General features: G+C 39.2%; 1 protein-coding gene across 8 annotated transcripts in view; it reads right to left on the bottom strand.

The window, feature by feature from the left end:
* Nucleotides 1-24,498, bottom strand: part of trip12 (thyroid hormone receptor interactor 12) — a 183,472-nt gene that overhangs the window by 135,137 nt on the left and 23,837 nt on the right. For 7 of the 8 annotated variants that reach the window (XM_034168158.1, XM_034168157.1, XM_034168151.1 and 4 more), the window contains exons 3-4: nucleotides 13,155-13,280; nucleotides 12,188-12,975 (exon numbers count right to left, since the gene is read on the bottom strand). In XM_034168158.1, coding sequence (XP_034024049.1) covers nucleotides 12,188-12,975; nucleotides 13,155-13,280 — 914 coding nt within the window. The remainder of the gene's footprint in view (nucleotides 1-12,187; nucleotides 12,976-13,154; nucleotides 13,281-24,498) is intronic. The other variant, XM_034168159.1, reaches the window with a different exon arrangement.

Here is a 24,498-nt window from a genome sequence, read left to right on the forward strand (position 1 = left end):
GGACCTAACATTACAAAACCATTCATTTACATTTATCAATATTTTTCCACAGCAACCACAATGTGACTATCAAATCGTGCAGCCTTAATTAGAAATAAATAGGCAAACATTTAGCAAAGACTTAAAGTATGATTTATTTCCCACTTTTGTTACAGAAACAATAAGGGCTGGGTATCGATTCAAATTTCAAGAACCAATTTGATTCCGATTCAGAATCGATTAGTTTAAATTGATCTGATCTCAATTTGGGTTAGTGTTATTAAAACCATTTTTTGGTTATGCAACCAGTCAATGTAATACTAGTATTATATTGACATCTGACAGCAAATTAATGAAGTATTGGTAGTTAATAATGATGGTCATTTCTAGACTCTTCTGTGTTTTGGCTTGATGCCTCGTTCATTTTGGCTATGGGAAAGGTTCCCTTGCAGTGTGCTGCGCAGCGAGTGCTGGAAGAAAAGGCAGGAGATCTGACATTGGGGTGAATGTGAGGCATAATTGTAAAGCGCTTTGAGCATCTGATTCAGATGGAAAAGCGCTATATATGCAGTCCATTTAACATTTAGATCTTTTCCCATAGCCACACAGAGATTGCTGGGAAAAGCACACACCAGAGAAACTTCGTGCGCTGTCCCACGGAAAAGGTACGTAATGAGGGAGAAAAAAAAAAAAAAACAAAAAAAAAAACTCTTCGAAAATGGCGTACAATTCTCTTTTTTTGCCCGCAACAACAGACAAGAGTGCCAGGAGTCACGATTGACACTGGCTTTGACAGAGGTTGATGAATAAATTGTGCCCCCCCGCTTCTGAGAGAAACAATTTTCCCGTTGCTCACCCTAGGAAACAGCGTAACGGTCCAACTGCAGCGTAAAATTTTTCAGGTAGCTGGCGAGAACCCCGATATACAGCACGCGTGTGTGTGTGTGTACACACACACACACACACACACACACACACACACACACACACACAAAACCCCTGGCAATAATTATGGAATCCCGGGCTCGGAGGATGTTCATTCAGTTGTTTAATTTTGTGGGAAAAAAAAGCAGATCATAGACATGACACTAAACTAAAGTCATTTCAAATGGCAACTTTCTGGCTTTAAGAAACACTATAAAAAAATCAGGAAAAGTAATTGTGGCAGTCAGTAACGGTTACTATTTAGATCAAGCAGAGGGAAAAAAAATATGGACTCACTCAATTCTGAGGAAAAAATTATGGAATCACCCTGTAAATTTTCATCCCCAAAACTAACACCTGCATCAAATCAGATCTGCTCGTTAGTCTGCATCTAAAAAGGAGTGATCTCACCTTGGAGAGTTGTTGCACCAAGTGGACTGACATGAATCATGGCTCCAATACGAGACGTCATTTGAAACAAAGGAAAGGATTATCAAACTCTTAAAAGAGGGTAAATCATCACGCAATGTTGCAAAAGATGTTGGTTGTTCACAGTCAGCTGTGTCTAAACTCTGGACCAAATACAAACAACATGGGAAGGTTGTTAAAGGCAAACATACTGGTAGACCAAGGAAGACATCAAAGCGCCAAGACAGAAAACTTAAAGCAATATGTCTCAAAAATCAAAAATGCACAACAAAACAAATGAGGAATGAATGGGAGGAAACTGGAGTCAACGTATGTGACCGAACTGTAAGAAACCGCCTAAAGGAAATAGGATTTACATACAGAAAAGCTAAATGAAAGCCATCATTAACACCTAAACAGAAAAAAAAAACAAGGTTACAATGGGCTAAGGAAAAGCAATCGTGGACTGTGGATGACTGGATGAAAGTCATATTCAGTGATGAATCTCGAATCTGCAATGGGCAATTTGATGATGCTGGAACTTTTGTTTGGTGCCGTTCCAATGAGATTTATAAAGATGACTGCCTGAAGATAACATGTAAATTTCCACAGTCATTGATAATATTGGGCTGCATGTCAGGTAAAGGCACTAGGGAGATGGCTGTCATTACATCATCAATAAATGCACAATTTTACGTTGATATTTTGGACACTTTTCTTATCCCATCAATTGAAAGGATGTTTGGGGATGATGAAATCATTTTTCAAGATGATAATGCATCTTGCCATAGAGCAAAAACTGTGAAAACATTCCTTGCAAAAAGACACATAGGGTCAATGTCATGGCCTGCAAATAGTCCGGATCTTAATCCAATTGAAAATCTTTGGTGGAAGTTGAAGAATTGGTCCATGACAAGGCTCCAACCTGCAAAGCTGATCTGGCAACAGCAATCAGAGAAAGTTGGAGCCAGATTGATGAAGAGTAATGTTTGTCACTCATTAAGTCCATGCCTCAGAGACTGCAAGCTGTTATAAAAGCCAGAGGTGGTGCAACAAAATACTAGTGATGTGTTGGAGCGTTCTTTTGTTTTTCATGATTCCATAATTTTTTCCTCAGAATTGAGTGATTCCATATTTTTTCCCTCTGCTTGGTCTAAAAAAGTAACCATTTTCCTGATTTCTTATAGTGTTTCTTAAAGCCAGAAAGTTGCCATTTGAAATGACTTTAGTTTTGTGTCATGTCTGTGATCTGCTTTTTTTTTTCTACAAAATTAAACAACTGAATGAACATCCTCCGAGGCCGGTGATTCCATAATTTTTGCCAGGGGTTTTATATATATATATATATATACACATATATATATATATATATATATATATATATATATATATATATATAAAAAGGGTGTCCCAAAAAAAAAATATACAACATATAAAACACTCGGTTTGACCCTTAAATGCTACAAACTTAATCACTTATGTTTCTTTTTTACTTGCAGAGACCCTGAAGTTTATTTTGATGCCAAGCAAGACTCAGGAAAATGCCAAGATTAACCATACTACAGCGAACAAAAATTGAGTTTTGGCACCAGACCAAGAGTGTCAAACAGGTGCAGCGACTTTATGCTAGACTGACAAAATGCAGGGCCAATACTGACATTGTGGGAATTACGACATCACTTACAGCACATTATGCAATAAAACACTAACACTATGTGACATAAGCATTGGCTCACCTCTCCAGACCTACTACATGTGACCATACTTTAGGCAATGTGTTTTCAGAAAATTATGACAATTTCTAGATTACTGATGTTGTAACAATCAGTACCATTTAATTACAAATTATTTGCTTACTTATATAAGCTTTGGGTGGCATGGTCGCTTCACGGATAGCACAAATACCTCACACCAAGAAGGTTGTGGGATCACATCTCACCCTTTTTGTGTAGAGTTTGCATGTTCTCCTGGTGTTTGCGCGGCTTCCTCCCATATCCAAAGACATGCAGGGTAGGTGAATTGATAACTTTAAATTGACCGTAGGCGTACGTGTTTGTCTATCTATATGTGACCCTGTGATAGTCCTCCTTCCTATCCTTTTAAATTCAGTTTATTTGTAACTTAACAGGTCTCTGTTTTAATTTTAGCTAAATTCTGGGTCTGTTAGTGAAGCTTAGGGCTAGCAGTCGGCAATCAGCTTAGTATTTGCTCTGCTTTCCTGTTGATTTAATGTTGATGAATTATACCTTTGGTGTAGTTTTTTCAGGCCGACTGATTCTGCTCTTTTTCTCTCTGTCCGAGGTGCAGAGGGAAATGTACAAGAATGGCATCTGTGGACAGCCGGATGCTGGACTTATGGCCGGATCCCATGCCTGAAACTGTTGCAGCTCATGTTTTGTTTTTCCAAACTTTATAAAACTTTGTAAAAACGTAACTGTTAGAATGGCCTAAGCAGTGGGTCACCCGTTTGCCATGCCATTGTCGCCTGTGTGCTTGCAATGCAATTCAGGAACATGCCCCATTTTGGATGAATTTCAGGGTTTTCATCGCCAAAAATTTTGTGTTTTTCCACATAATGTACAATTTCACAAGTCTCCAAGAGGAATTATGAACAGTGCTTAGATGAAGTAAACAAAACCACTGTAATCAAAATCCATCAAGAACTGAAGGAGAAGCAGCATTTTGGATGAATTTCATACTTTTCACCACAAAAAGGCCATATTTTTCCTGAATTTAAGACAATTCTGCAAAGAATTGTTTAAAGTGCGTATTTGAAGCAACAAATGCCATCAGAATTTTTGGACCGTGCTGTTGTGAAGGGCCTTGAAGTAACCTGAACTGGGATTTGACAACATACAAATACATTTAGCTAGAATCTAAATCCATCAAGAAGTGAAGTGAAGCAGCATTTGAAGTAATTTCTGTTTTAACAGAAAAAAAAGGATCTGCTTAAAAATGAATATTTCCAAAATCTGGAAAGTGTTTCCTAAAATAAAAATCCATAGTTTCAAATCCAATCTGGAATTTTGTTTTGGCAAGTTTTCAACGCCTCTACTGCCATCTAGTGGCCAGAAGTGTTCATGGCAGTATTCATCCTGAAGCTGAGCAGACACTGTATGATATTCTAATCACTGTACTCGGTTTCAGTTCAAACTGTACCACAGAGGTGCACGGTGTAAAAGTTCAGAGCGCCCGATTTATGTTCTGACACACACTGTACGTTCAAAAACCACACGTCGAACTCGTGTTTCCAAAAGCAAAACGTAAGCTTTTTCTTCCAAACTTAATTTACAAAAACTCTCCATGGGAGACATCACAGTTTAAAAACAAAACAACAAAAAAAACATTACAAGACAGGTCTGCAGTTGGACGCTTGTCACTCTTCAGCAGCAGGATACCCTCACGACGGCCGACCAGAATATATCAAACAGGTTTGATTTTCATTCGACCATACGATCGGTGATTAGGAGGTGGTCGTGAGATGTTAAACGCAGCTTGTTACTCCATGTACACTACACGATGCAGGACGCGCAATTAACCTGAAACTCGGTCCAAAAAATTCTTGCATGAATGAAAAATCATCTGAAAAAGGGCCAAAACTCGCACAGTGTAAAGCCAACATTTGTGTCACGACAATATTGAGTGCACATCATAAAAGTAATGATAAGAATAATAAAACTAATAAAATGAGCGCACATTCTCTCCACATGCAAAACATTTTGCGATGACACTTCCAGGGCTCCGTAAAAATGCCTGTTTTTACAAATAAAAAATGGAATATTTTACAAAAGCACATTTATCTGTAAACACCAACACACGACACGTCACATTAACGTGTTGGTTTACATAATGAATGACTGAACCAATCAGTGTTTAGCAGAGGCACTTTTACCCAGAATCCTTTGCGATCTGTCTGTGTTTGTTACAAAACCTCAGAATTAGTGCATTGTTCAACATTAAAAGATAAATGTTATATTTTAACTTAGTACAAATGACAGAATTGACATTAATGGAGTTATTCTATCAGTATTCACACCAAACCATAAGTCAACATGACTTTATTTTCCAAGACCTCCGCCTGACCGGAGCATTGTGATTGGTAGAGAGCTGGATTTGTGGCTGCTCTCAGGGTGCTTCTGTGCTGGAGGCTGTGTAGTAAACAAGAGCTTCCAGCAGGGGGCAGGATGTTCAAACATAGAAGTGCAGGCTCATTGTTTGGGTCTGTTGTCGCTTTTGATGCTTCCAAAAGCGACTGTGGTGCTAAAACTCAAATTCTGCTTGTTAGTAGTTGCAAATGTACCAGAGACAATACTGGAATTTATCGGTTATAAGTAACTTCCGATACATTTTTGGGTGGTTTATCGGTTTATCTTTATCAAAGATAACTTTTCAGTTATCTGATTATCTGTTATTGAAGTTAATTTTTTGGTTATCTGTGCCCACCACTGGGTGTCAGTTAAGTTACAAATCTTGTTTATGAAAAGGCAGCTGTATATGGATGTTTCTATGAATGTCTGTTTAACAAAAAATAATAAAATTATATATACATATATACACACACACACCGTATTTTCCGCACCATAAGGCGCACCTAAAAGCCTTAAATTTTCAAAAATTGGCCGTGCACCCTATAATCCGGTGCGCCTTATGTGCGCACTGAATTCCAAAATCTGTAAAAACGACCGATGTTGTCTTTGACCGTCGGAATATCGGACCATTTCCCACAGACACAAGGACGTAATACGTAAAGTACGTACGCTACCAGCGTAGAGTACGTACCCTGGCAGCGATAAACTAATCAGACAACATTACGTAATACGTGAAGTACGTACGCTGGTAGCGTAGAGTACGTACGCTGCCAGCGATAAACCAATCACAGAAGAGTCGGTGAGTCCGTGGTACATACACTTACCGCCGCCACTCCTCCGGTAGTTACCGTATACTACAGGTATCCTGCAAAACAACATTTGTTTGTCTAAGGACTCCCGAAAATGGCGCCAGCGAAGAGACATGCTTACGAGGCACAATTCAAACTGCAGGCTATCAGTTACGTGGTTGTTCATGGGAATATAGCAGCTGCAAGAGGAAACAAGAAAATATATATATATATGACTTTTTCACGGCCAAATCATAAGCTGTTCACCATCTACCCTTTTGCCATCACGTCCTGGCGTTTAAGGTAAAACAAGGTGGAAACAGCTAAGAAAACAGCAAATTGTTCTCCTGCTGAACAAGATTATATTTCACTCACTAACCATTGCTGCTCTTTTCTAATGTAGTATCATATTATAGAAAGACACACTATACACATCATTTACACTATAAACATAATCCACTTATTTAAATACTTCAGGATAAACACATTTTAAGGGGACAGCTTTTACTTCATTCAACACCAATTAAAATATCAGGCCTGTATCCAAGATCTGGGGGGTGGGGTTCTTTTGTTGGTGAAAGTGCACTTGTGTCAGCAGGAACTGGTGGCTGCTTCAAATTTTTAGTTTCTGATGTCCAGGGATGCATTCTGAAGGATTTTTTGATTACTCACCTCAACCCCCCCAATTTGACTGTACTGCTTAATGTGCATTGTTTTTGCATTTTCCTTTGCACGTTTTCTTTCCCTTTAACCCAAATGGAAACATAACCAACATGTTTGTATGATAAGATTACTAACCACAAGAACCACAATCATTTTCAAATTTTTAAAGCTACACCGAAAAATATAAATGCAACACTTTTGTTTTTGCTCCCATTTTTCATGAGCTGAACTCCAAGATCTAAAACATTTTATACAGAAAAGACCCATTTCTCTCAAATATCGTTAACAAATACGTCTAAATCTGTGTTAATGAACATTTCTCCTTTGTCGAGATAATCCATTCCACCTCACAGGTGTTGCATATCAAGATGCTGATTAGACAGCACGATTATTGCACAGATGTGCCTTCGGCTGGCCACAATCAAAGGCCACTCTGAAATGTGCTGCGTCTGTGTGCCTGCATGTAACCCTCAATCACGGACAAACTGGGTAGAGCTGACATTTGTCGTATGGTGTGCTTATGTATTTTGGGTCAAGGAGGAACAATGTAAAAACGGAAAGTTGATAGGACTAATATTTTTGGAGAAACTATGGATATTGGCTGACAACACTTAACAATGGACATTGATAATTACATTCTGGAATCACACACCATTCTAGCAGGGGACAGTGAATCATCTATACATTAAAAGTGTGTGTGTGTTATTTTATTTCGTAAGTTCAGTGTAAGAACATAATATAATTGTAAATACATTAAAAATACATGGATGACACAAGAAAGTGAAAACACTGTGTCCCATTTAAAAATCAAATGACAAAATAAAATAATAATAATAATGAGCATATAATAATATGAACCTAAACAATTTAGAAATACATTAAGACAGTAAATTAACATTAAAAACTTAAAGATTAACAGGAAATAAAACGGCTGAGTTCTTCTAAAAACAATTGAGGTCTAAGGTTCTAAAAACATTCTGGACTCACACGCCATTCCAACTCATTATAGAAATTTATTACCACCCTTGAAAAATGTCAGCTACCTATTTTATAAACACTACCCAATCTAGAGCACCATAGGCAACGCACAAACAGCTGGGTTCTCACCAGGATTTTTTCACAGCATAGGGGAGAAGTATTGTAGGAGGGTCCAGGGCATCTCCCCCAGAAAAGTTTGAAATTTATAACACTATTTCCTACATTTTCAGGGCCACTTTGTGTTGGTAAAAAAAATAAATAATAATAATAATAATAATAATAATAACAGAAAAGCCCCCTATGCTGCACAGCATAGGGGCCCAAATCACATTGTGGAGGATCCAAATCACAGCATAGGGGCCTTCTCTATGCTCAACTGCACTGGTGAGAACCCTGCAAGTAGTATTTACTCAATTCTATGGTAGAAACATACAACATGTCACAGGTGTTGATTTTTATTTGCCCTTTTGTTGACAGCATTCAAAGAAATCAAAGCTATTCCTTTTTTGAATACTATTATGTCAAACTCATTTATGTCACATTTTACCAAATTGAGGCAGCTATAATTTTTGACCCCTGTACGAACTGCAACTGGTCCGTCACCATTTTGTGTGTGTTTACACCATGATGCCTTAATTTTCTTTCATAAATACTGCAATCGATAACGCAGAAGGGCTGGAATGGACTACAGCTGCCCACTGCTCCTATTTGTTGGATTCTCTCCAACTGTAATTAGGATGGCTTAAATGCAGATGACAAATTTGTTGTATGTACAGTGAGGAAAATAAGTATTTGAACACCCTGCGATTTTGCAAGTTCTCCCACTTAGAAATCATGGAGGGGTCTGAAATTTTCATCTTAGGTGCATGTCCACTGTGAGAGACATAATCTAAAAAAAAAAAAAAAACGGAAATCACAATGTACGATTTTTTTTATTTATTTATTTGTATGTTACTGCTGCAAATAAGTATTTGAACACCTACCAACCAGCAAGAATTCTGGCTCACACAGATGTTAATTTTTCTTTAAGAAGCCCACTTATTCTGCACTCTTTACCTGTATTAACTGCACCTGTCTGAACTTGTTACCTGTATCAAAGACACCTGTTCACATAATCAATCACACTCCAACCTGTCCACCACAACCAAGACCAAAGAGCTGTCTAAGGATACCAGGGACAAAACTGTAGACCTGCACAAAGGCAAGGATGGACTACAGGACAACAGACATGCAGCTTGGTAGAAGACAACAACTGTTATGATTATTTATTACTAAGTGGAAGAAACACAAGATGACTGTCAATCTCTCGGTCTGGGATTCCATGCAAGATCTCACTTTGTGGGGTAAGGATGATTCTGCTAAAGCTCAGAACTACACAGGAGGACCTGGTCAATGACCTGAAGAGAGCTGGGACCACAGTCACAAAGATTACATCAGTAACACATGATGCTGTCATGGTTTAAAATCCTGCAGGGCAGCAAGGTCCCCCTGCTCAAGCCAGTACATGTCCAGGCCTGTTTGAAGTTCACCACTGACCATCTGGATGATCCAGAGGAGGCATGGGAGAAGGTCATGTGGTCAGATGAGACTAGAATAGAGCTTTTTGGAATCAAGTCCACTTACCATGTTTAGAGGATGAGAACAACCCCAAGAAAACCATCCCAACCATTAAGCATGGGGGGTGCTCTTCTGCAAAGGGGAGAGGACAACTGCACCGTATTGAAGGGAGGATGGATGGGATCATGTATTGCGAGATTTTGGTAAACAACCTCCTTCCCTCAGTAAGAGCATTGAAGATGGTTCATGGCTGGGTCTTCCAGCATGACAATGACCCCAAACACACAGCCGGGGCAACTAAGGAGGAGCTCCGTAAGAAGCATTTCAAAGTCCTGGAGTGGCCTGGCCAGTCTCCAGACCTGAACTCAATAGAAAATCTTCGGAGGGAGATTAAACTCCAAACCTGAAAGATCTAGAGAAGATCTGTATGGAGGAGTGGACCAAAATCCCTGCTGCAGTGTGTGCAAACCTGGTGAAAAACTACAGGAAACATTTGACCTCTGTAATTGTAAACAAAGGCTACTCTACCAAATATTAACATTGATTTTCACAGGTGTTCAAATACTTATTTGCAGCAGTAACATACAAATAAATGATTAAAAAAAAAAAAAAAAAAAAACAGTGATTTCTGGATTTTTTTTTTTTTTTTTTATTATGTCTCTCACAGTGGACATGCGCCTAAGATGAAAATTTCAGACCCCTCCATGATTTCTAAGTGGGAGAATTTGCAAATATTGCAGGGTGTTCAAATACTTATTTTCCTCATTATATGTACAATGACAATAAAAGCACTTCTTCCTTCAAATCTTAATGGTGACAAATAATATCAGGGTTTGCCTTAGAATTTTTGGCCACTGAGTCCTGGGACATAATAATGTTCAAAGTGCTTCGAAGTGGCTAAGGATACATACATCCGTATCTTCTGTGAGACTGCTAAAGGTACAGACCGAGGAGAATTAAGCAAAGTGCACAATGCATCTGCGCATGCATGGGTGAAACGGGGGCAAAAATTCCAACTACCAAACTCACACCGCTCCCATTGACTTTCGTATACAGTAGCATTAGCAGACTGTGAAAGTTAAGGCTTACAGGGATTGTTTCAAAGGCTTTAAGCCTTAAGTGATGCATACAATAATGACAAGTGCGCACGGGTATGGACATATTTGCACATTCTGATTGGTCGGTAAGACATGACGTCATCGGGGAATACCCTCCATATCTTTAGAACGGTCTCTAGATACGGGTCCGTACCCGTAGCCACTGCTAATTTGCTCATTCAGGTGTCTGTTAGGAGTCGATTGGCTGTGCACCTGAATTAGCAAATCAGCTTGTGGCAAAGCAGGTAGAGATGGAAAATGTGCAGGTTTAAGGGTCCTTGAGGACTAGACTGAGAACCCCTAATATAGAGAACGGATCACATGTTGCCTGGAATCTGGTACCTCATATTCTCACAGCACACCCCACAGGATACCTCAAGAGACCTGGAAGTACGTCTTTTCCAAGTGCACAAAATACATGTAGACTGGCTGGTCATCCTCCCATGACCCTTCGAACATCCTTGCAAGGGTAAATGTTAAACATAAGGTAAATGTTTTTAAATTTGATCAGCTCTCATTTGTGTTTGATGAATTTATTTGTGTTTTTTGTTTTTTATTTTTGACTAGTCGGGATGTGTCGCAACAGACCACCTTTAATATTTTGTAAAATTTAAGTTTGATTTTTGCACAAATTACGGCATGTCAAAACATCACTCTGTACAGATTTAAAAAAAAAAAATCACTGTCGTCAGCGTAGCTATTCAGCGAACATTCCATCTTACACACACAAATTCACATAAAAGGTCAAATTAATAAGTAATATATTAATTTGGCGGTGTCTTCTTAAATACACATTTAGCATCATCTGATGTCATACGGGGACAGTGATTCAACACAAATGTGGATCGGTACACTGTGGCTCCTTAGGTTCCTAGTTCGGAAGCAAGTTATCCAATTCTATTTATTCTTCCAAACTTTCTGGATGGAGTGATGCAGGCTGGTTCACTGTTATATGCGAACCACTCTGAGCGCTCCCTTACACAGTACATATTGTATACGGTGTCCATCCTTGTTGATTTTGCATCAAGACACTGTAAGCATGAACTATGAATATGGTATACTTTCAACATGACTGGGGAATTTTTACATATTAACCACTATGGAATATTTAATCGATCCATAGCTGGATATAACTACCACTTTTGGTTACACATTTCTGTGTTGGTCATTTAATACTGAGGCCAAGTGTCACTATGCTACCTTTGCTGATAGAAATCAAGTCATAAATGGCTTCAGGCCCATGGACTGTTACAGAGATAATTAACGTCATGTTAACTATGACTGCCAAAAAACATGCATTAAGAGAAACACCCTGCTCAGTGGTGCAGCTTGTACTTGAAAACCTATTGTGTCAAGGTAGTGATATACAGTAACTGCACTGAAGGAAGTAAGATTGTGAGCAAATACATTTTAGCTCGAAAAGTTGGGTGTTTTTTGTGGGGGTGCTCTTCCCCCCCCCCCCCCCCCCTTCAATGACTGGCTGATTACATATTCAAGATTAAACATTCACAAAATACTCCTCTCTCTCACAAGCAACAATATAAATGTTTGCTCAAATTTTACAATTGTACAAACAATTATTAACCATTATAGCCCTTTTTCACATGTACGTCTTTCCACTATCCTCAAACTTTCAGTTCCCTAGCATAAATGAAGTTGTGTACTTAAACATTTTTAAAAGGAAATCAAAACATGTATGACTCACTTGCTAATTTAGCTTGTAATCCGGAAGGGCCGGGTTTGGAGGTATCAGTTTTTGACGATCCAGGCAGGGACAGCTTGGGTTTTGGCAGGTTTACTTTGGGGTTGAAGCGAGCTGCCCACTCAAATTTTGAAGAGCTGGCAGTTTTAGCCTGCTCCTTGTCACGGGTACTACGGCGTGGGGAAGGACTTGATGCTGAGCGAGAGCGGCGTGCCTTGGTCTGGTCTTTTCCCTGCTTAACACGTGCACCCTGCAGTGCAGTGTTGTTAGTGCCTGTAGTGGAGGAAGAGGAAGAAGTGGAGGCAGAGGAGTAGGAGTCTGTCACGTTGCTACACCCAGCTTTGGCTGAGGCGGCCGATTTAGACGCCAGCTTGGAGGGTTTTGCAGTTCTGCCCTCAGTACGGTTGGGGAGGGACCCAGTGGTGCTGCTTAAACCGGGGAGAGTGTCACCTCTTCTTCTTTTTGAAAATGGCAGAGAGGCCTCAGTGGCCCCACCCTTCTTATCCTGCCCTTGACCTGATGATGCAGGTGGCTCTGAATCACGAGGTCTCTTCTCAGACTTCACTGGGCCTTTCTTGGAATCCAAGTTATCTCGAGATAAGGGGATCAATTTTGATTTCTTGCGACGGATGGGTGTGCAGGTACTAATTTGGTCAGCAGCTTCGCTTCGCTTTAACCCTCGGCTGCTTTCGCTCTTTGACTGGTGGCCTAACCGCTCTTGTTCAGATGTCCCTGCAGCCTCTGAGTCTTCTTGCAATACAAATGAAGCCACAGACAGAGTAAGACCCCTCCTGTCAAAGAGCAAGACAAACAAAACATGCTTATTATTTTTCTTTTTTACCATGTGAAGCATGAACTATGCAACAACATTCATTATACTTTGAATTTCATTGGTACTTTAATGTTGGACAAAGCACAGTCCCTATAAAACACGCACATACATCGAGTGCCAAATAAGGAGGAAAGGTACCTTCTTGAGCTGTGCCCTCTGGACTGGCCAGCGGCTGAGCTGGGTGTGGCTTTGGAAGATTTAGAATTAGGTCTTCCACTTTCAGGTGGGGAATTTGTTTTTTGTTTTACCTGCTCTGACTGCAACCTGTAAGGTTGGAAATTAAAGAGCAAATAACTATGAAGGTTTTGTAATTAACGCAAATAAATGAAAGTTAATTCCTGTGGCGGAAACAGACTGTGGCCTGTTTCCACAAATGTATCCATAAAGAGCATAGAGGGACATGTTTTTGCAAATTTAGCTCCCATTACTACACTGGATAACAGTAAAATGAGGGTGCCCCATCGGCCATTTCTGCAACATCAAATATTCCATGTCTGTTACCTTCAACCCGCGTAGTACCTCATAAACCCAAACTGAATTTTAGGTGTTTTAATATTATATATAACATTCTGGAACCACCTCCAAATTTCAAAAGTCAAAATGTCAACCCCAATGAGGTCCTTAGTCTGGGCCTCATTAACACAAGGTCACTGTCCTCAAAAATCACTGCTGATAAATTATCTAATTATGGAACATCACCTAGATATAATTGGTTTATGTGAAACCTGGCTGAAACCTACCGTTGTCCTCCACTTAAATGAAGCCCACCCACCAGCGTATACATTTAGTCAACCCCCTCATGATGGAATCTAAGGTGGGTTTGGCTTACTGGCTCTTAGGGGTCTAATATATAATTTATTTCAACATTTGACTCTCTGCTCTGCCCAGGATACTATATATAAAACCAAGGTCAGAAGAATAAATATCACCCATGTTATTCTGTCACCGTAGATAGGCCCATATTCTGAATTGTTAGATGAATTTGGTGAGTTTATCTCGAATTTGGCAATTCGTGCTGACAACATTCTGATTGTTGGTGACTTTAGTATTCATATAAGTAAGCCTTCTGACCCCGTCTGCACATCTTTCACGGACATTATAGACGTACTAGGATTCCAGCAATGCACTCAGGTTTCGACTCACATTAGTGGAATTACCTTTGATCTAGTCCTCGTTTGTGGTATTGGTGTCACAAATACTGACATTGTGCATCTTGCAACAATAGTTTTAGATCACTCACTCACTATGTTTACAGTCTCGCTGCCTTGTTCACTGGAACAAGAAACTTATTTGTCATCACGGCGACACACCAACTCCTTAACTACAACAGAACTTGGAGCCAGACTGCCTGGTATCTTGGTGTCACTTTCAGAAAATGACCATTCAGTAGATAGTCTTGTGGACACGACCACATTGGGAATGATTGCTCCACCCATATCAGGGTTCTCCCCAGACAATGGAATAACGGCACTGTGCCGTCATACTGCCATCTAGCGCTGCTATAGTGTAGTGTCATCTCATGATGTTTTAACAGAAGACTTTGTGGGAATCTGACGGCATGCAAACCTGCTTTTGCGGGAAATTTCACAAACAACTTCTTTATTTTATCTTGTTTACATCCAGATGACACAAACCACTAAGCCAGATCTTTGCATTTTTTGTTTTGTCTTGGCCGAGACGCAGCGATCACCAGGCCATCTGTGGAGGAGGCATGCAGTGCCGAGCTCATGGAGGCAGGTGCACAGCTGACTCTATCAACGCTGTCTGCTGTGGGATCGATCCGATCAGAGGCTAATGGCCCAGTCACACGGCACTTAACGAAGGGCAATGAAGCCCTGATGAAACAAGAAATCTGGACTTTCATTGACTTTTGTTGGCATCGTTTAACCTTCGTGCAGCTTCGTTCCTAAGTTTGTTTAATTTGACTTCGTTGGAGCAGCTGAACGTTTTCACACAGCGCAGAAGCCGGTTTGTGAGCGCGGAGGCTGCTGCTGCTTCATGTACCGTTGGAAATTACAGGGCAAACTCAGCCTGTTTGCTTGGATTTTTTTATCTGTGTGGGGGGGCAGCTTCAATGGGCTCAGGCACCTTACATAGGCCAGAATTAATCTTTTGTGTGGATATAATTACTTATTTTGCCACAAGCAACTGTTGAATTTGAAAGAACAAAAAACTTGTGTAATTTCTGACGGTACTTGAATGCAGCATCAGGGCTCAGCAGGAGCTCCTGCGTGCGCTTATTATTTTGTATTAAATATAACAATATCAATCAATCAATCAATCAACTTTTTTCTTGTATAGCGCCAAATCACAACAAACAGTTGCCCCAAGGCGCTCCACATTGCAAGGCAAGGCCATACAATAATTATGAAACACAGTCTACGTCTAAAGCAACATAACCAAGGGATGGTCCAGGGTCACCCGATCCAGCCCTAACTATAAGCCTTAGCGAAAAGGAAAGTTTTAAGCCTAATCTTAAAAGTAGAGAGGGTATCTGTCTCCCTGATCTGAATTGGGAGCTGGTTCCACAGGAGAGGAGCCTGAAAGCTGAAGGCTCTGCCTCCCATTCTACTCTTACAAACCCTAGGAACTACAAGTAAGCCCGCAGTCTGAGAGCGAAGCGCTCTAATGGGGTAATATGGTACTACGAGGTCCCTAAGATAAGATGGGACCTGATTATTCAAAACCTTATAAGTAAGAAGAAGAATTTTAAATTCTATTCTAGCATTAACAGGAAGCCAATGAAGGGAGGCCAACACGGGTGAGATATGCTCTCTCCTGCTAGTCCCCGTCAGTACTCTAGCTGCAGCATTCTGAACCAACTGAAGGCTTTTTAGGGAACTTTTAGGACAACCTGATAATGAATTACAATAGTCCAGCCTAGAGGAATAAATGCATGAATTAGTTTTTCAGCATCACTCTGAGACAAGACCTTCTGATTTTAGAGATATTGCGTAAATGCAAAAAGGCAGTCCTACATATTTGTTTAATATGCGCTTTGAATGACATATCCTGATCAAAAATAACTCCAAGATTTCTCACAGTATTACTAGAGATCAGGGAAATGCCATCCAGAGTAACGATCTGGTTAGACACCATGCTTCTAAGATTTGTGGGGCCAAGTACAATAACTTCAGTTTTATCTGAGTTTAAAAGCAGGAAATTAGAGGTCATCCATGTCTTTATGTCTGTAAGACAATCCTGCAGTTTAGCTAATTGGTGCGTATCCTCTGGCTTCATGGATAGATAAAGCTGGGTATCATCTGCGTAACAATGAAAATTTAAGCAATACCGTCTAATAATACTGCCCAAGGGAAGCATGTATAAAGTGAATAAAATTGGTCCTAGCACAGAACCTTGTGGAACTCCATAATTAACTTTAGTCTGTGAAGAAGATTCCCCATTTACATGAACAAACTGTAATCTATTAGACAAATATGATTCAAACCACCGCAGCGCAATGCCTTTAATACCTATGACATGCTCTAATCTCTGTAATAAAATTTTATGGTCAACAGTATCAAAAGCAGCACTGAGGTCCAACAGAACAAGCACAGAGATAAGTCCACTGTCCGAAGCCATAAGAAGATCATTTGTAACCTTCACTAATGCTGTTTCTGTACTATGATGAATTCTAAAACCTGACTGAAACTCTTCAAATAGACCATTCCTCTGCAGGTGATCAGTTAGCTGTTTTACAACTACCCTCTCAAGAATCTTTGAGAGAAAAGGAAGGTTGGAGATTGGCCTATAATTAGCTAAGATAGCTGGGTCAAGTGATGGCTTTTAAGTAATGGTTTAATTACTGCCACCTTAAAGGCCTGTGGTACATAACCAACTAACAAAGATAGATTGATCATATTTAAGATTGAAGCATTAAATAATGGTAGGACTTCCTTGAGCAGCCTGGCAGGAATGGGGTTCTAATAAGCATGTTGATGGTTTGGATGAAGTAACTAATGAAAATAACTCAGACAGAACAATCGGAGAGAAAGAGTCTAACCAAATACCGGCATCACTGAAAGCAGCCAAAGATAACGATACATCTTTGGGATGGTTATGAGTAATTTTTTCTCTAATAGTCAAATTTTGTTAGCAAAGAAAGTCATGAAGTCATTACTAGTTAAAGTTAATGGAATACTCAGCTCAATAGAGCTCTGACTCTGTCAGCCTGGCTACAGTGCTGAAAAGAAACCTGGGGTTGTTCTTATTTTCTTCAATAGTGATGAGTAGAAAGATGTCCTAGCTTCACGAAGGGCTTTCTTATAGAGCAACAAACTCTTTTTCCAGGCTAAGTGAAGATCTTCTAAATTAGTGAGACGCCATTTCCTCTCCAACTTACGGGGTTATCAGCTTTAAGCTACGAGTTTGTGAGTTATACCACGGAGTCAGACACTTCTGATTTTAAAGCTCTCTTTTTCAGAGGAGCTACAGCATCCAAAGTTGTCTTCAATGAGGATGTAAAACTATTGACAAGATACTCTAACTCCCTTACAGAGTTTAGGTAGCTACTCTGCTCTGTGTTGGTATATGACATTAGAGAACATAAAGAAGGAATCATATCCTTAAACCTAGTTACAGCGCTTTCTGAAAGACTTCTAGTGTAATGAAACTTATTCCCCACTGCAGGGTAGTCCAACAGGGTAAATGTAAATGTTATTAAAAATGATCAGACAAAGGGAGTTTCAGGGAATACTGTTAAGTCTTCTATTTCCATACCATAAGTCAGAACAAGATCTAAAATATGATTAAAGTGGTGGGTGGACTCATTTACTTTTTGAGCAAAGCCGATAGAGTCTAATAATAGATTAAATGCAGTGTTGAGGCTGTCATTCTCAGCATCTGTGTGGATGTTAAAATCGCCCACTATAATTATCTTATCTGAGCTAAGCACTAAGTCAGACAAAAGGTCTGAAAATTCACAGAGAAACTCACAGTAACGACCAGGTGGACGATAGATAATAACAAATAAAACTGGTTTTTGGGACTTCCAATTTGGATGGACAAGACTAAGAGACAAGCTGAGTGTAGGAATGATAATCCAGTCCTTCTGTACATGTGGCAACAGGTAGATGAATCAAAATGATGATATAAAGAGCTGTTCTGGAAGGAAGAATTCACGTTGTGGATCAGTGATCAGCTGGTGGAAATAACCGCACGAGTCAATGCGCGCGTTCGCACGCACTGATTAATTACTGCTCTGATATATTCAATCATCTTTACACATATTTATATTTATTCTCCCTTTTGACAGTTTTCTGTTATAAATAAATAAATATATATATATATATATGGCTTAGAACATAATACAGTGATACAGCAGTGACCACAGCACACTGTTTTTTTTGTTTGTTTGTTTTTTTTTAATAAATTGGAGGAAGACGGAGCGCGCAGCGTGTCGACAGACAGTGTGGATTCTGATAATGATGGAGATGATCCCTCTTTTGTTCTGGACGAGGAACCAGAGCAGGTGGTCCACCATGCGCACAGATCTTCACAGCTTCTGTTTGCAGTTTCTCCAGGACTCAGGCGCTATGAGCTCCGTCCCAGCGCTGAGTCCTGGAACGCAGAGATGCAGACACACACTGCTGCAGCTGTGGCTCCAGGCGCGTTTCGTCGAGATCGTGAGCTTCAGTTTTGTTCATTTCCTCTTTCGTCCCTTTTGCGCTCTTGCTTCGCAGACTGTTCGATGAGAAAAGCTCTTTCGTCCACCTTTTCTCAACGAACTGTGACTTTTTTTTACTTTTTCCCTTCGTTCAAGAATCGTCGTGTGCCGTGTGACTAGGCCATTAAGAAGCGAAAACAAAATCAAAACAGCCAAAGTTAACTGACTATCGTGTTCACGGAGAACCACAGAAAGTGAATGAAGAAATGGCGGAGGAGGAGCCTGGCAGACAAGGGCAAACCGAAGGTGCAAAGGTGGACGCAATACTGACTGCACCAAACGAGTGTCACAGGCGGAGTTACGCATCTCAAGTGCCAAAGACGATGTAGTTAACCTGCAAGTTAAAGTCCAGAAGCTAGAGTCAATAAAATAAAACTCTGGAGGATAAGCTCTTGGACCTGGAAACCAGATCCCGAATGAACAACCTTAGACTAGTGGGACTGCCGGAGGGTGCCGAAGGAGAGAATCCTTTCTGGAAAAATGGATTCCAGAAGTACTGAATATTGCGACTGAACCAGTTGTTATTGAAAGGGCACATCGAATCGGACCGATGAGGGGCAGCACGGCGACACCGAGGACCGTGATAATGAAATTTCTGAACCACAAGGACAAGTAGGTGGTCATTGCTGCTGCACGGGCTAAAAGAGACATTCGGTACAAAGACCAGCAAGTACGGTTCTACTCGGACTTGGCTGCAGGAAAACACCAATTGCGGAAACAATTCGACCCGATCCGCCAGGAGCTCCGCAACCACGGGATCCGACATGGAGTGATTCACCCAGCAAAACTGTTGGTAACACATAAAGAGCGCACTTGCACCTTTAAAACACCAGCCGAAGCTCAGGAGTTTTTCCAGAGGATCCAGAAGGACATGGACGTGACTTAATGCAAAAGACTAAAATGGTAACTCAGTGGGGAAACTAAATATGGAGAGGCAACATTAGTTTATTTGATTTTGAACAGTGTGTGAAAATACAGCCTATGACAACTATAACATCGTCTCAGCTAATATTTAGAATACATTTTACTGATAGTTTGGAAGCGCTTTCAGGTATATGGTAACATTACAAGCCCACACATCTGAAACACTGTGCATATCGTATGTTTTAAGTTGTGGCTATAATTTTTACGCTAGCCAAAATATATCTAGTACACACACTTATGTTCAGGTACACAGGATTATCTGTGCAAAAAAGCCACACACTTATAAACACATTGAGTTCATAAAGTACTTTTTTTTTTCTTTTGCTCTAGTAGTGTTGAACATGTGGTACTAAGTACTCAGGAATATTTCACTGTGCAGCTCAAACTTGAAGCAAGTTGGTTGTATATGTTATAAATGAGAGAATTTGATGTCACGTTCCTCACTCAGTGTGGAACAGTCACCAGCCTTAGCGGAAGACTGTTTTTTTTGGGGGGGGGGGGGGGGGGGGTCCTCACGAGACTGGGAGAAGGGGAGATGTTCATGTTCAGTGTGTTGGATGTGGGTTCAGACATCCAGGTTTGTTAGGCTTCTCATTATGTTTTTTCTACATTACAAGGTAATCTACTAGTTTACGTTAAAGATGTCTGTAGGAGTAAATCTTAATTTTATTTCATGGAACTGCAGAGGTCTGCTAAAGCTTAAAAAATTAAACAAGTCATGAACAGAATTAAAGATTTAAATTCCAATATTGTTTTCCTACAAAAAACTCATCTCTTAAATGAGGAGGATAGGACAGTAAGAAGGAGGTGGCAGGGTAGTGTATTTACAGCACCATTTTCATCACGTGCCAGAGGAGTTATGACTCATACATAATAGTCCCATTTCAGGTAAAAAAAAAAAAAAAATGTAATCAAAGATAAAAGGGGAAGATATTTGATAGTCCAAGGTTCTCTTATCAGAAAATCTAAATTTGGTAAATTTATATGGACCCAACATAGACGATGCAAAATTTTTTGAAGATCTTATTCTTACCCTTTCAACATTTGCGGAACAATATATAATAGGAGGAGATTTTAACTGTACACTTAATCCCAGTATGGATAGATCCACAGGACAAGATCAATTACACAACAGGTGCAGAACAATTATTCATCAGCTTATGAAAGATTTAAGTCTACAGGATATATGGAGAGAATTAAAACCACAAAAAAGAGCCTTTTCTTGCTACTCTAGTGTATTCCAGACATACTCTCAAATCGATTACTTTTTAATTTCCTCAGGCTTACGGTCCAAAATTAGTAACTGTTTTTATGATAACATTGTGATTTCTGACCATGCACCATGTTGTTTAGTGTACGTGGATAAAAAATTGATTAAAGATCCACCTAAATGGTACTTTCAGCACAAATGGTTAAAAGATGAGAAATTTGTAATATATATAGGAAAACAGATTGAATGAGTTTTTTTAGATTAATACTACACAAACATCCACATGTATAAAGTGGGAAGCTTTTAAAGCTTTCCTTAGAGGACATATCATTAGTTACACATGCTCAAAATCAAAAAAGGCATGCGAGGAGAGGGTTCGATTGGAAAAAAAAAATAAAAACCCTTCAGGAAAAGGTTTATGAGGGAAGTAACCCAAGAATGGAAAGTGATTTGTTGATCATGAGAGCTGAATATGAGAAACTATCAGCCTTTAGAGCAGCTTCTAGTCTCTTAAGGCTAAAACAATCTTTCTATGAGCAAGGTGATAAATCGGGCAAACTATTAGCATGGCAAATTAAACAATTAGAAACTAAAACACCAATCACAACAATTATATCTAATGGTCATGTTGTTGTGGATCCTATAGAAATTAATAATGCTTTCAGAGAATATGAAAAAGAATTATATGATACAAAAATTAAAATTGACTTTCAAAACCTCAACACATTTCTCGACAAATTATCTATACCATGCATTCCAAATTAACACAAAGAAGATCTGGCGATAGAAATTACAAAAGAAGAAATTGGACAAGCTATTGATAATATGAAATCAGGGAAGAGAGCAGGACCAGATGGCCTTCCCAATTGATCTATATAAAAAATTTAAGAATAAATTGTTAATACCACTTCTGGACATGTTTTTAGAAGCATTTCAAAATGAAAATCTCCCACCTTCTATGAATAGTGCTTTAATTACTTTACTACCAAAACCAGGCAAACCTAACAAATGTGAGAATATGAGACCTATAAGTTTGTTAAATTCCGACCTAAAGATAATCTGTAAACTCTTAGCAAAATGTTTACAAATGATAATGCCAATTATCATTAATAGGGATCAAAATGGTTTCATAATGGGAAGGCAAGGATTCCATAATGTAAGAAGGGTACTAAATATTATTCATAAGAATAAAGAAACATCTGATTCAGCACTTATCAATAGATGCTGAAAAGGCTTTTGATAGGATGGAATGGCCTTATCTTTTCAAAGTCTTAGAAAAATTTAGGTGTGGGAATAATTTCATAAAATGGGTTCAGATAATATATAAAAATTCCACAGCAGAAATCCTAACAAATAGAAATATTCGAAACCAATAAAAAAAAAAAAATCAGTAAAAGATGCTGACAGGGTTGCCGTTCTCGCCCTTATTGTTTACATTGGCAATTGAACCATTTGCAATAAGTATACATTCACATCCAGAATTCTGTGGAATTACAGTAGGACCGACAGAGCATAGAATATCTTTGTACGCTGATGATGTAATTTTATTTATGTCAAATTATCTGACAATTCCGGCCCTGTTACAGCTTATAAAATATTTGGACTTAAAATGATAAACTTAAAATGATTCAAGATTTATATTTGACAAACTCAGATATTATGATGTAATTTGATGATCTGAGGATTAAATATAAAATCAATAAAAACATTTCTTCAAGTATCTCCAGCTTAGAAACTTTGTTAGAGTAAACCAAAATAGTTCTCTTAGCAGACCCATACACACACCTCTTGAAGAAATGATGATAAAGGACAGCTTGAGAAGAGGTATCATATCAGAATTTTACAACTTACTGGTGTTTAACTCGTCAGAAAATAAGTATAAATTGAATGCTTGGAAGAGGATTTGCAACTAAGGATTTCGGATGAAGACTGGAAAGTATCATGTGCTGGTGCTCATACTACATCTATAAATGCACGCCTTAAACTAGTACAGTACAAATGGATAATGCGCATTTATATAACTCCAGTAGATTTAAACCGATATAACAAAAATATACTGGATATTTGTACAAAATGTATGGAAGCTAGAGGCACTCTTTTACACTGTATTTGGGAATGTAGGAAAATAAAAAGTTTTGGGAAGAAGTAAAAATTATAGTTGAGAAGATCATTTCAAACAAATAGTACTTGATCCAAAATTTTTTCTGTTGAGCATCTATCCTGAAACACAGAATTTCAGTAAGAATGACAGAACATTCATAAACCTGAGCTTCCTATCGCTAAAAAATGTTTTGCAATGTTATGGAAAACAATAATAACCAAGTACCATCCAATGGATGAGGCAGATTTTAACAAACCTTCCACTGGAAAGAGTAACTTATAAACCACAGACTTTTGAGAACATATGGATGCCTTTTATTAATTATGTTAAGGATTTAGATTTAACTGATGACCAAATGAATGATTAAAGAGTGGACAATGCGGTTCCCAAAATGTAAGATCTCCGTCTTGCTTTTTTTCTTTTTTTTTTACATCTTTATGCAATGCACTTGCATACTTCAAGTTGTGCAGATTACCTTTCTTTAAAAAGGAGAATCATGTTTTGTTTGGTTACTTGTTTGATTGTTTATACCTCTATGTGTCATAAATACAGCAATCTGATGTTTGTTATATACGTTATGTGAATGTAAAATGCTGTATTTCATGGTGCTAAAAACGCCAATAAAAATAGTGGAAAAAAAATGTCCTATCTCTGGTTTACAGCAGCCTAGCATTAGGGGTCTCCAATTGGTTCAAAGTGCTGCTGCAGTTTTGACAAGAAGCAGAAAGTTACATTACACAGATTACACCATCTGTCCACTGGCTTCCCGTCTCTGTGAGAAAGGATTTTAAGGTTCTGTTATTAACCTATGAAATTATTCACGGACTAGCACCTCCCTACATAACTGACTTAATTACATCCGACGTACTGGCTCAGGCTTTACGTTTTCCAAGGGAGCAGGACTACCTTGTGTCCCTAGGGTGAATAAAAAGTCTACAGACACAGAGACTTCTCTTAACATGCTCTTGTTTTGTGGAATGATCTAACCTGTGGAGATAAAACAATCAGATTCTGTAAAGACATTAATGTCCAGACTTAAGATGCATCTATTTTCCCTCTCGTATGGTTGGCATAATGGCATAGCATGGAATTATTCTTCCTATCCCATTAACTCGTCTTATTAGCGACGGAAGTGGTCTTGGCCTCACTTCATCTACATTCTGGGTTTGTTAGTGAAGTCCAGGCCTAGCTGCCATCAAACACCTTAGTACGATTTATTGCTGATGAACGCGTAGCTTAGGTGCAGTTTTTCAGCCGACTGATTCTGCTCTCTTCCTGTCTGTCCGAGAGAGTGATGACATTGTGCAAGGCTGACAGCTGCATGCCACAGAGTGCTGGACGGACCACAAGATGCCATGGCTGAAGCTGATGCACACTGCAGTCTGCTTTTGGAATATGCTCTACCATGAGGACAGCTTGTGCTGTGATTATGTAATGGGTGGACGCAGGCCCTGCACCCCAGGGTGCTGGATGATTCCCTGCCTGTGGCATCAATGAATGTGTGCTCATCTCAATAATGCACTTTGTTTTTGATGGTACTCTGGTTTTTCTGTTTTTTGTTTCTTTAGCTTGGTAAAAACCT

The sequence above is a fragment of the Thalassophryne amazonica genome, chromosome 4 (genome assembly GCF_902500255.1).
Source record: "Thalassophryne amazonica chromosome 4, fThaAma1.1, whole genome shotgun sequence".
In the NCBI taxonomy this organism is placed as follows: domain Eukaryota; kingdom Metazoa; phylum Chordata; class Actinopteri; order Batrachoidiformes; family Batrachoididae; genus Thalassophryne; species Thalassophryne amazonica.